Below are 14,098 nucleotides of genomic sequence, written 5' to 3'. Positions count from 1 at the left end.
ACAATCACGTCTAGCGCAAACACGGTAACGTAGTAGCTCTCATCCAACCTTGATAGCTTTCGTAGTCCTGAAGCGCACTTCTGCGATTGGCTGAAATGTGACAACTAGGTCCAACAACCCGAGTTAGGTTGAGAGTGGAAACAGTTCACCTGCTGTTACACTGCGTGAGAGTTGATTCAGATGGGATTTGATTGTTAAATATATTAAAGCAGAGTAGTGTTATAGTCCACGTTTTCGAGGAATTGACAAATTGTCCAAAAAACTTTGTGTTGGATGAAGACAATTATATATTTATTTATATATTTAGCTTTGTTGTACTTACGAATTTGTTTTCAATGATATTTTTCATATTGTGTGATTTGCAATTATTCACATTTTTAAATGGTTCCCATAAAACAGTGCTTTAGGTTTTGATGCTTATTTACACAAATGTGTAAATAAAATGAAAAAAACGGATAAAATGGAAAAAACAATAGTAATAGGGACAATATACAGTATGTATATAACATTTTTGTATTTTTTTAAAGACAGGATTGTTTTTTTAAAGACTTCTGTGTTCTGGTATCTCTACACACGCTTTCTAAAAAACATTTTCTTCTGGAGATCACAGGAGTCTTCCATTGTTTAAAGTAGTGAGCTACAAGCCTTGGACTCGAGAGATGTAAGCTCTAGAACTGCCAGCAGGAAGCAGTATCGTCTTTTGCTGAAAAGCGTTATCACCATTTTTGACTGAAACGGTTGCAGGAATTAGCAAATGAGAATTTAACGTTATTAAAGTTATACAAGGTCCAATTAAGAAAATATTTTATCACGACACGCCTGCATTCTTTATGTGAAATTTCTTGAACTGCAATCTAGCCCCAACATATTAGAAAAAAACAACAGCTTTTTAAAAGGTTAAGACAATGGAGATTTGCATTTTCAACAGATGTTCAGAATGGATTAAGGTCAGAGTAATATGTAGGTTCTTTAATTAGAAATGACCTAAAAACAATTTTCAGTTCTTAATGTGACAGTCACAGCTGCTATATAGAGCAGAAGTAGAGTTAACCACCTTGTAGTCTAATTTCATCAGATCTTAAGAGCTAAATATGTCTTCTGAGATGATAGACCTTCCAAGGAAAATCAGGTTGCTGCTTCCAGCAGTGTTTGTAGGCTAGTAGGAGAAACCCTTCTTCCTACATAAGAATTTCCAAACCAATAGCCCAGTATGGGGCAGCACTGTGACCCAGTGGGTATCATTCCTGTCTCACAGAGCTGGGGCCCCAGGTACAATTCCAGACCTGGGGTGATATCTGCATGGAGATTGTATTTTTCTCCTGTGGTCACATGGGTTTCCACAGTGCTCTGCTTTCCTCCCAAAAATAAAAAAAATACTGGTAGGTTATTTGACTTCTATGAAAATGGGTCCTGATTTGGGTTCATGTCTGTCTGCCCTGCAATGGACTGGCATCCTGCCTAGGGTGTAGCCTGCCTTGCACCTGTTGCTTGCAGGGATGGGCTCCAGCAACCCTGTACTGGATAATGTAGTTAGAAGATGGATAGATTGAAGCCCCAGTACGCAGACAAGAGTCACCGCCCTACAGGACGTGCCACCCTTCAGATGAGACCATGGACTATTTCACTATTGGTGACTATTTAGTCTCTAAAGATCCTGTGGTACTGTTTGAAAGAGTAGGTGACCTGCCTGAATTAGATTCTGAACCTCTACTGTCTGGCCTACCTAATCTCCCCCCTTAGTGCAATTGGTGACGCGCTTGATAATTTCACCTGAACTGTTTTGTCCTGGAGGTGATGGTACAGAATGGATGCCATGTGCCAGTAGTGGCTGAAGTGGCTCCCTTCATACGTGGTGTTTTTGGGTCTTTAGGCATGAAAATTGCTATATAAATGCAAGGAATTAATACTTATTGACAACTGCTGGCTCATCATTCATGACTCATGAATATGTGAAAAACTCAAAGACAAGAAACCACATGTACATTTGCTTCTGCACTGACAAAATACGATGAAGGAAATCAGTCATTTTACAGCTGAAACACTGCCATCATTAGGCAGGCTGGGGAAATTCACAGAGAAATGTGATAGTTTAAGGATTTTCTTGAAAACATTACCTGGAATAGCTAATGCTGAATTAATTTTTGTTAAAGATTAGAATGGATTGCTGCTGTGCTACTAAAATCAATATGAATTACAATCATCTCCAACATTTCTCAAAACATTCAGTAGCAAGGAAGCTCCCACACACTAATATACACAAATCATTTATTGCAGAAAGAGTAACAGCTAGAGATGTTCAGTAAAGTCAGGTACCTAATTAACATGGATATACAGTACCTACTGTCTATGCCATTTCAAGAAAGAGGTGTTTTGGACTATTTCAATAAAATCCCTTGGCCGCCAAAGTGTTTAAACTACAGTAAAAGTATCGAAAACTACGGTATATGCGTTTGCCAAGAATACCAGTAGTAATTTTTTAACAAATAACCAAATGTGGGCCACGTGTATATTGTAGATCTTTTGTATACACACTAAACTGATACACACTGCTCTTTGAACTAAACAAATAACTCTTAAGAAACAGCCAGGCCCAGGTTTAAGGAGTGGTTGAGGAGTATTAGCGACTGAGCTCATTGATTTTCTTCAGACCCTGCCTGTTGTTGATGGTTTTGTGGACAGTAATGAGGAAGGGGAAGGCGGAGGGCAGCTCCACTCGGTTGCTGAGCTTCTGATGCCCCCAGTGCAGGCAGCGCAGTCTGTCGGCCAGGTCCTTGCGGCCTGCCCTCTCCAGAGCATCCTGCAGGAGCTTCGTCTTGTTCAGCTTGTTCCACGACCTCTCGTACCTGCGTGGAAAGTCAGCTCTCAACTCTCAAAGCGTCTTTTGGTGCTAAGTGGCACGAGCCCCAGCACCAATGACAGGGCAGTGCCGTTATTGGACACCGACAAAAGAAAATTAAATTCCTTCTTTGAAGTTCAATGAAGCAAAGAGAATGTTCCAGATCCTTTAAAAATATATCTTCATCTCAAGTTTTCTATGTCATCATCATTACCAAAAGCCACTGCCCTTAAAAAGAACAATAGGTGTAAGGAACTGTTACATTACTGACTCAATTGTCCTTGTCCATACATCCTGGACTCAAACTTCATTAAAATTCTAAGACTGTAACAAAAGCCTCCACAACTTCACCTCTCCAGATACAAAAAAGTATTGGGTGATGATTTATTTTACAAATCTCACTATAATTTTTTTTTAAAATCATTTAATAATGACTATGATCATAAGACAAATACAAATCTATGACAGACTATTACTTTATACTGCAAGTATTTTTGGTGACCAGTTGTACGGTAATGTAACAAAGTCTCTTTACACAATTTATCCCACATATTTTACACACTGAAAGAAGATATTAAAATGCCTGTCATGTTGTGATCCCTTTAGAAAAATGGAGCAGTGTGTTTAGTAGGTTAGACCGAATCAACTGTTGTAACACGCTCTGTTGCTTCAGTATGCAATTTCAGTGAAAATAATGTAATTTTTGTACAAAAGGCTACAATTTGAAAACAAAAATTGCAGATAAAAATAGGAGTGCTTTACATTAAAACTCCCCAGGCTAGGCGTGGTGTGGCTATATCTGCTGAACACATGCCTGTTGCGGTACTATCTGCAAGGAGCAGCACCAGAATGTTTTTCATGTAGAAAGAGAGGATGGTGTTTTATTAGAAACTGTGTTTTAAATGTCCTCTTGCAACCAACCCAAAATACAGATGAAGTTAATAATTTCTAGCTAAAAAAACCTACACAGATCTGAAATATAAATGTATATTTGCAATATGTAACACTGTATACGAGCTCTCGTGGCATGTTGTTAACGTTTCCATGAAAATATAGCAGTTTAAATTGAAAGGCAAAATCTGTCCCGGCAAATTATAGAAATATTGTAGGTGGTTCTGCAGAATGCTCTACACCAAAAAAGTTACAGTAAGCCAATCAATGGTGCACAGTGCACGATTTACTCACAATGGAGAGAATGGAAGAAAACTCAGATGAATGAAAGAATGACGTACCAGCACTCCAGCATTCTGCGTGCCTGGGCTTTCTTCTCCACTGCTGCGGCATGGAACTGCCTGATTTCCGCCCTGGTGAAGCCCAGCTCATACGCAATGATTGTCCATTCAAAACCAAGTTGTTTGGAGAGATCTTGAACAGACTTCAAGTTAATTACAGCATCCTGCACTCAAATAAATGTAGCTTCATTATTTACTAGATCAAAGAACTTACTGTATACCTGCCAATAATTTCCCTGGCAGCAATGCAGTTGTCTGAGGGTATCAGGTAGCACTGGGGCTCAGGGAGCTTGGATTTGATGTTTTTTCCATAAATATAAATTCTTTATACAGTAGTTATTCACTCCACATTTTAAATATAGTAAAATAAAATAAATGGTAAAAAAGAAAGGAAAATAAACAAGTATAAATTTTGTTTTAAAATGTTGAATGCACTAATGAATCAAATGTCAATTGTTCAAATTGTTGTCACTGTTGGTAGAGTCACATGGTAGCGTGGGCCACATTAAGAAAATAAAATTCTCTCTGGCAGGTTCATGAAAGATTTTTACTGTATCTAATGGAAGTTCATTTTTATTACCTGTATCAACTTTAAAGACATAAGTTGCTTATTGTGAATTAAATGTTTTTCCACTAAATCAATACAACAACCACAATACTGTATGTACAACAAAGAATGTTTAATAGGGAAACAGTATTTCACCATGAAATATTTTGTACATGAAATTTTATTACATGGAAATAGTGATCAAAGTATCCTATATATTCACCATCTGGTTTCCTAGAGCTCTGTCTCAGTAGGTACACTGCCCACCAACTGAGCAATTTCCCAGGACCTGATGAATGTATGTAGAAAGCTCTAATAATGCCATTTGATCAGGGAGATTTTAGCCAACAGGGGTCCCGCAAAACCCAGATTTTCCAAGTAGAAAACAGTAACAAAATTTAAGCAGTGGGCCACTTACCTCTTGAGCTTTGTTTGGCATTTTTCACCCACACTTCAGGGGAAAAACCACTCATCTACTCACTATTATGGAAATATGGAAAAAAGAACAACTATTACGTTACGTTTAAAAAAAATTCCAACTCTACAAACCACATTCACTGGTAATGTTATTACACAATTACAGTGAATTCTCACTACAGTACTTCACTACTAACCTGCAGTGTTCTTCAACTTTGAAGGGAAATTGGTACAAATTGAATTGAATTCTTATCAGAAACATACACTTTAAATTTAATAGTACCATTTGTTATTAAAATTTTATCCAACGCTATTAAGAAAGTAAAGAGGAATACATTCAAAAGACTCACCTCTTAAGAACTGCTAAAGAAGCACAGAGATGCATGGAGCTTCCTAGGAGAACTAACCAAGTCATCTCAAATGGGATAGAAACCTTGTTACCATGCAAGTAACTACAACAAAGCCCTGGTCTGTTAAAAATTAAAACAATTAATGAAAGTTCTGAATGTCTTTGTCAAGCCCATTACACATGGCTACCTTCGGTGGAGTACTGACCTATTCTGACCACACTATATGTCATGATACTGTCAGGGTCAACAACTCTTACATTTATCACATGCAAAATTTTACACACTATATTTGAAAAGATTTTATTTATCTTCACTTGGTACATGTTATCAAGAAATGACATGGCATTACTGTATGAATGTTTCCTGAACCCTTACTCCATCACAATGCTCAGAAACACCAGCCTGATATCTTACCAGAAGAATCCCAACTGGCTTGCTTGCAAACCTTTAGCAAAAGCTTGTGATTGTTTTAAGGGCCTGTTACTCCCTTTAGGCTAGCTAAAATGTTGAAGGGTTTCACAAAGTACAGTGGATAAAACAAATTGTAAAAGACAAATCAGCTTAAACAAAAAAGGCAAACTCCCTTGCGACACACAAATGTAAATTACTGTAGAATGTAATAAATGTAAAAGTAAATTGGCTCACTATTGTACAGTGACAAATATTGGATAAAAAAAGACATTTCTGGGAATAGCATTTCTGCCCAAAAGCAATTGCATTTATGCAAACTACATATGAATGAAACACCCACATTGTTCCATCAAGTTATGTGTCATTTGAATTCAACATAAAAATGTAGCATCACTAGAGAAACATTTCCATACATCACCAAGCAAATGCATTTTGACTACATCATTTCTTGCTCTGATTTATCTTCACACATTCTTGTCTGCTGGACTGCTTGTGATAATTTCACAATAACCTTGATATCAAAATGCACCCCAATTTCATTAGTCACATGACTCAGTATGAGTAGGAAAAAAACAGCTTTGTGGGCCAGTGATCAAATGTGTCAAAATGTTTATTGACAAACTGCTCCGATTTTCAAATCAGCTCCCCCCAAATTAATACAACAGACAACAACAGCACACTATGGAGCAAGTTCACAGCTGAAGTCGGAAACGGAGCCTATTACCAAACATGAAAAAGAAGGGAAGATTTTGAAACTTTGTTTGATTCTTCCTCAGGCAAACGCACATACTTGAATTGCTCTTGATTTCAAGTAGAAGCATAACATTACAATAACACATCCACAGACCCGCTGATTGCAAAACACAGAAAAGGTTAAGAATTAAAAACAGTCCATCAGGAAGATGGAGTCATATAAAACCACAATGTCACTTTGCAACAGCTGTCCTAATTATGCGAGGAATAAGAACTATTATGAGTACTGTGAAAGATCTATAATGTTACTTCACAACACACACAGTGCCAGTACACAGCTCCGCAAGGAATCAACTACACACATTCTACAAGCAGTCCAGATTTCCAGAGGCAGACCAGGTGTCAGCTGCCACGCGATTTTTTTCCCTAAAACACAGGTTTTTATTCCAGTCCGTTCATCGGTATTCGGTATGCCCTTTCACGCCCATCACTCGGCGCAGGAGGCTCAGTCGTCTCCTCCCCTCTGCCGCAGGTTCCGGGACTTGCCATTCTCCAGCTTCCTTCTCTTGAAGGCCACGTCCTCTCCAGCGTCACCTCCAAGGGAGGTGATAGTCCGCTCTTTGAATTTCAGTTTCGGCTCAGAAGGGACTTCTGAGGCCACGGCGGCTGGGGGCAATCCCTCCGTCTGGGGAAGCTGCAGGTCCACCTGCTCGCTGTCGGGGGGGGTGGGGGGGGGGGGAGAACAGGAAGAAAGTCAAGGCGTTTAAATGTGTGGAAGCAAGCACAGACGACAGCCCCGTTCCTGAACCAAGCTCTTTCCTGGAAAACAGGAGAGCCCTCCGCGCAGTCTTTTACAGAGTAAAACCTCACAATTTGCCCATTTCCCACTCTTCAGACAGGAAGTAAAAACATTAAACAAACCTATGTGCTTTTCCCTTAGCTTTCCAAATACTCAGCTCAGATTTTATACACACTATTGCACTGTTCTATCCACCCTGTATGGTTCGGGAGTTTTTTTCATCGAAGACACTTTGATACTCCTAAAGTACACTTATCCGTGTTTTTAGACACTAGGGGCATAAATTCACTTATCATTTATCACTTATACATTTTTTTTCCCTTTTAGGACATATGTTTCTGACTTATAATTAGAAAAAAAAACTTTTCAAAGGGTAAATAATTATGTTATAATATGAGCTTCTAGATATTCTGAAAATCTGACATCAAAATACTCCAAACAAAGTTAGAAAACGTATTCCACAAACATATGTTCCCTTTTGCTTGTACATTATTGCATTTGGTCAAGTTCTCCCCAGGCAACGAACTTACTATGGATCTTCCTCCTGCTCTATCTGTTCCCATTCTCCATATGGATTTGCCTTCGTAGTTACTTTATTCTGGCTCTGCTCCGGTTCTGGAGATGAAGTCTCCTCCGTCTCCTTTTCCTGGGCTTCCTTCTCTTTTTCCTCTGGTTCACCCCTCTCCTCTAATAACTTGCTCTCCTCTTCCGCTGGATTTCTCCTCTATATGGAATGAAAGCAGACAAATTGGGAGTACTTTACACGAATGGCCTTTACGAAGCGTACAAAGGTTATAAAGGTACAGTGTCACTGGCTAATTCCAAAATGGGACAGATTATAGCGGCCTAGATAGGTTCTAGAAATAAACACTTATTTAGGAGCAATGATTTTTTCGAGAACTTGCAGACGATTTCATATTAAACTGAAAGATAGCAGGCAATCTAATTTACACAGGTAAGTAATGATGCTTTTCTCACTGAAATGATTGTGGTTTTAACTGATTCAAAACCTGGTATCAAATACTTGGCAGTACATATTCTCTGGATCCTACAAAAGATAGCTCAGTGCTCCACTACAGCCACTCCTGCATTTTTTCTTTAATCACTTTGACAAATCACCTCAGTCAGGCTGTTTAAGGATTTAAGGATGTTCTGAACTACAGAGTCACCCAAAGTGGTCTGTCATTGTTTAGTCTGCTATGTTGTATTGGAGCCCCAAGTGGTTCAGACAGAGGGATCCTCAGTACAGATTCTGAAAGAAAATTGTTGGATTTGTTGGACTTCATTGTTACATTGATAGTCATGGTGAACGCCATTACTGAATGGTTAAGTGAAGTGACAGCTGAAACGAGGGGTTGGGGTGTTCTGGTTCAGAGATGGTAAGAAAACAGTGATGTAAAATTAGTGAGGAGGATGGTGTATGTGAATCAAAAAAGAATTCCTCTTGTAATCTTAAGGTTTGTAATCTTGTTTTTTTTTCCCCAAACAAAACAGACAACTTAGGACACCGTACACAAACCAGAATGTAGCAATGCAATATGTGACAAAGGACAGCCAGAAAAAAAGGTTTAAACCTAGAGATGTCCCATTATAATACGATTCTTAACTGTATTTGTCTCAGTCAATGTTTGACCTCAGCTGCATTGTATCTACTTCTCAGGCAGGCTGGACCTGCTGCAAATGCAGGCAGCTGTCTGAGCCTCACAGTGGCCAGTGGAAAAGAGGTGTAAGATTTTCAGGTGCTGGTGGGCGTCTTACTCTGAAACTGATCTTGGGCTTTTGGGGTTCTTCTAGAGTCTCCAGCCGTTCTGAGTCACCTTCTCCCTCACAAGCCCCATTTTCCTCAGATGAGGCCCCAGACTCAGGGGAGGGAGGTTTCTCCTGGCCTTCGGTCGGCACACTGCTCCCAACCTCAGCTTCATTTGGGGTGTAGTCCTCTGGCTTCTCCCACGTGGACTCTGCGGATAACGGACATCATGTGTCAACAGACCTGGCTCTTTCACACTTTACAAACCACAACACATTCAAACAGGCAGAGACTGTGATATCTGCCAAAAATGCTTCCACTCGTCAAAAGGCTCTCTATAAAGCTTCCTAAATTGCTTCATCAACCAGACGTTTTCCTAAAGATCTCTATCTCATTCAGAAAAAGAATTTAACAACAGAAGTCTGAAAGAGAAAACGTTTGCTTTAAAGGTGGAATAAGCACACCTATTATCTATTTTGGATCTGCACACAAAAATAGCCCATTGGAGGTGTCAGTACAGTGTGAAGTGTAATGTGCTCTTTAATTTTAAACTTCACCATCATTCCATCCACATTTAAGGCACCTTTCTTCCTGATAAACTTTAAAGTTATCCAAATTACATTTATTGGTCTTAACAAATGTAAGAGAAAAATACATTTATGGTAAAAAAAATGTATCAGTTCCCTCTTAATGATCTTTCTAATGTCTGGAAACATTAAAGCAACTCCCTCTAAAAAGAACAATTCAAACTGAAATAACAGAATAGAATTCCAGTTGTTAGAATCAATTCAGAAACTTGATGAACACCGATACTCACCACCGCTTACTGTGTTATAATAGTAAGTATAACCCTCTGGACTCAAGGCTTCAATCCATGGGCAGCTAGTTCTTTTCTAAAAAGAGTTACACCTTGTTACCCGTAGTCAATAAATATCTCAAAAAAGCACTTTTGACAAAGGCCGTCCAATAATATCAAGCTGAACAATAACCTTCACCAGGGTACAAAGAATGAAAACAGATAAAGGGGTGGATGAACAAGACTGTTATTTACCAAAACTGATTTTGCTTTCAATACTTCTCAAAAACTGTAAACAACGACGTCAGCTTTTACAGAGTAGAACTAAATGTACCTCTGCAATTCCTGTTCGTTCTTGGAACTGCTCTGGTTTGTCCCACCGTGACTCTGAAATAAAGAGCGGAGGTTTCTCACTCTGAGTGGAATTCAGATCTCAGTTTGAATGGATTTAAACTGACCTACACACGGATGCAAACTCCAAATGCGTCCTTCCACCTAAACAAACGTGAACAGGCAAAACATCTAAACAATCTCATGTTTTCTGACACAAAATACCCAAAACGATCCACTTCCACATTCTGTCACATGGGCTTATTATAATTATTTCTCAAAGCACCTTACACATTATAATTTTGTCTGCTAAGCCATACTTTCACTGATGTGTGATAATGCCTTTCAGTTACCTGCACTGCACCTTTCTTAATTTTGATGTACTATTCAACAGTTCAAATGTTGAAAGCAAATTACTCAACAAAACATCAAATGCATTACAAAACTCATATTCATAATGTATGCATTAGTCATAAGAAATACTATATCCATTAAATCCCCACCTACTAATTTACCGTAATCCATAAAATTAAAGTCACAATGTGCAGGAACTGGAACAGGACACACTTACAATTTATAATTGTTTTTTTATGATCTAAGCAGACTAAGAAATATAAAACAGGATTAGGAACAAGTCATTATTGTTTAAAATACTTTTCTACTTTTTAATTCTGTTATTAATGAGCCTTTTTGCCGGACATGATTATCTTTATCTACTTGCCTTCAGAAAATAATCGACCAATCTGATGCCGTCGCCTACCTCCTGTCACGCTGTTGTAGTAGTAGGTGTAGCCATCATCGGTAACTGCTTCAACCCAGTCACCCTCACCACCACTGCCTGCACCTGAAGCCCTCTTTTCTGCCTGTTCACGACGTGGATCTCGACGCGGATCTCGACGCGGTTCACGTTGCGGATCTCGACGCGGTTCACGTTGCAGTTCACGTTGCAGTTCACGCCGCGGTTCTGCAGCCTTTGATTCTAAACACACATAATCAGCAGAACCAGTGTTTTAGTACAAAAATATACACATCAACTCAGAATTGATGGAACAGCTATAAATATGAAACACTTTATAAAGATGACATAGTGTTGCAATTTTAAAAACAAAGACCTTTTACTTATATCTGACCTTAATTACACCACGGATCCAGGCAACAGAAAAGGTAATTTATCAAATATACTTTTTTTTTTTAAAGGGGAAGCCTTCTTTTCTTGTTTAACAACCACTTTTGTTGTAAGGTTTGCCTTTGGACAACCTTTCTTGAAAAATCTATTTTTCTATTGTTTCTCTACAAGTAGTGTACATTCACAGCTATGTCAGCAATACTATGACACAGTCAGACTAACATGACATTTAAGGCTTTTTTTTATTATCTACTTTCCCCCCAGTCCTTCTTCTTGGCACACTGGAAGCCATGTTGTATATTCACTTTCTGTCACTTCACTTTGAGTTCACTGGTATTTACAGAGCTTACCCGAGTCAGCTCCTAGTCTTTTAAGGTCTTCCTGGTAAGCTTTTAAAGCTGCTTCTTCCATAGCTTCAAATTCTTTAGACATGCGCTCCTCCTGCTTTGCTTTTTCAGTGCTTTTCTTCTTGATCTGCAGAACATAGGAAATGGTGAAGGTCCTGCTTGTGTCAACTTTTTTCCATGGGTGTACTTAAAAGCAGGGACCTTATCTCCACTGAAGTATAAAAAGATGTGCTGCATGCACATGAATCTTTCTGTTGGCAACACTGCCATCTACAGTAGACTCAAAGCAGTTCAACCGTGTTACATGATGGGGGTTTTGAATTTAAAACAAGCCTACAAAAGTTTCAGTGTTGCACACTTGAATCATTTTTTTATGTTAGATATATAACACCATGTGTTGTGACACACACGATAGCTTGACCCTCACTGTGAAAGAATATGAAGTACTGATCCATCACTCTGAAATATTATTTACACAGAAACGAAAGCCATCTTTAAAATGAACATTTATTTACAGCTGATGGAAAAGTGATGAGTGCGTTATATATAAGAGGAAATCAACCTACCTCATTAATTTTGGCAGCAACATTTTCCTTGTGATTTTTTCCCCTTTCATGAAATTCAATACTCTAGTTTTTAAACAGAAACAGAAAATAAAATGTGAATCATTTTATGAAATGAATACTTGCTTAATTTCACCCATTGATATTGCATAACAAAGGATTAAAATATCCACTTTGTAATACAACAACAATTTAGTGTTCAGATAATGGAGACTAAATTTAGAGAACAGTGCATTTTGAAATAAAAACAGCAAGAACTTCAAACCCCTATGAGCACTGTGAATACTGTACCCACACAAACCATCTAGGATAAAACCAATTTTGCATGCTTTTCAGAAAAAGCACACCTATTGTGGTCTCTTCTGCATGTTACACACTTTACAGAACACGTAAGACTAGGCTATATTTCTATTTTACATAATACCTGACTACACATATTCTCTCAACAGAAGGTTAACTGAAACAACATTCTTACAGGTTTGTTGTCAGCTATCCAACACTTGCAGTACTGACAGAATTTCTTTGGCTGTGATTTCCAGTAGTCAGCCCTGCAAAGAGTTAAAAGAAAAGATTTTAAGAAGCATTTAGAACACAATAAATATAAAAATATAAGCCTTTGAGCTTAATGTATCACGACAAGTTTTGGAATAATGGAAAATGTAAAAATCAGGACATTGTCTTTAAGGAAAAATGTTATCATAGTAAAGACGGGGAAGGCATATTTTTAATTGAGGTATTATGTAAGAACACAAGAAAGGTAGCAAAAGAGAGGAAACTATCTGTTTTATTTGGTTGCAATTAACTAACTGATCTTGGAGACCTTATTCAGATATTTATTTCCTGGACAAAGCAAAGATCTCATCCAGATATTTCTTGAACAAAGCAAGGCTTTGACAACATGGCTGAATCCAGACTCCTAAAACTGTTCTATTCCATTTTAAATGCACATCTCCTTATATTTCTTTAATCCCCCAGTTTCTGTTCTCCAGTTGATTTCAAAAGAGTCTGTAGGATTTACACTGTCAGTGTCTTAGGATTTGGGATATTTGAATTTGGCCTTCTCACAGTCTTCTCTGTTCAATATTCTTTTCTTTCAAAAAAGTAAGATGTGTTTGAACTTGCCTGGCTTCCTGGTCCCATGGCCCTGCATTGGATAAAGCTATATCCAATACATAAAACAGTTACCTGGTTGCTCTTCTTTGAGTTAGTTCCAGAGTGGCAATATTTGTTTTGCAGCACATTGGCTACAATTTAATCTGACAATTCTATGATTTTTTTAAAGACTGTTGAGAACTGAGTTTTGCTAAATGCGTATGTATAACATTTCTTGCTTCCTTGATTGGGAAAATGTCATCGGACCCTGGTTGTTTATCTTCAAAGAGTGGCATGCTGCTCGTCAGTGCGAGACACATTGTCAGTTTTTCCCCTTTCTCAACACCTGCGTGAAATGCACATAATACTGTACATCGACCATTTCCCTTTCATCATCTAAAAGTTTTCCATTATTATCTCTTAGACATTCTACTCATTTGTTATTCGTTTTTACTGTTATAATTCTGAATTCAAAATAGTTTTCACTCTAATATTCCCTTCCAACTTTCTCTTGGCCCTTCTAGTACCTTCTCGTCTGCGCTCGCAGTTCAATAAATACAAATCCCTGAAATGCGAAGCTGTCGCCAAAAAAACATTAAAGATCCGTCACCAAAACGTCACACTAACCCCCACACTACATTAAACCGAAGGGTATTTTTAAATACTTACATTTTTACCAAATATGACCCAAAAAATCAATATTCAGAGATTTTTCTCTGTTTCAAAACTATAAAACACCTAAAATTCCTTCTCTAACTTAGGAGCCTTCCACCATCCTTCTCGTGTAGCGACACCATTCAAATACGGCAACC

General features: G+C 38.2%; 2 protein-coding genes across 2 annotated transcripts; both read right to left on the bottom strand.

The window, feature by feature from the left end:
- Positions 1-2,565: 2,565 nt before the first annotated feature.
- LOC148835972 (uncharacterized) lies at positions 2,566-5,054 on the bottom strand. Its single transcript, XM_088913111.1, has 3 exons — positions 5,034-5,054; positions 4,069-4,232; positions 2,566-2,843 (listed from the first exon to the last, which is right to left on the bottom strand). The coding sequence occupies exons 1-3, from the start codon at positions 5,052-5,054 to the stop codon at positions 2,618-2,620; spliced, it is 411 nt and encodes a 136-aa protein (XP_088769237.1). The 3' UTR covers positions 2,566-2,617.
- A 1,331-nt stretch (positions 5,055-6,385) lies between these two features.
- On the bottom strand, positions 6,386-14,094 carry wbp4 (WW domain binding protein 4). Its single transcript, XM_088913804.1, has 10 exons — positions 13,956-14,094; positions 12,670-12,742; positions 12,198-12,260; positions 11,635-11,758; positions 10,919-11,137; positions 10,163-10,215; positions 9,850-9,925; positions 9,044-9,243; positions 7,816-8,009; positions 6,386-7,199 (listed from the first exon to the last, which is right to left on the bottom strand). Coding segments are annotated over exons 1-10 (1,212 nt in total). The 5' UTR covers positions 13,958-14,094; the 3' UTR covers positions 6,386-6,991.
- Positions 14,095-14,098: the final 4 nt, after the last annotated feature.

The sequence above is a fragment of the Atractosteus spatula genome, chromosome 4, assembly GCF_055471065.1.
Source record: "Atractosteus spatula isolate fAtrSpa1 chromosome 4, fAtrSpa1.hap1, whole genome shotgun sequence".
Taxonomy (NCBI): Eukaryota; Metazoa; Chordata; class Actinopteri; order Semionotiformes; family Lepisosteidae; genus Atractosteus; species Atractosteus spatula.
This window is presented reverse-complemented; position numbering and strand designations above follow the sequence as displayed.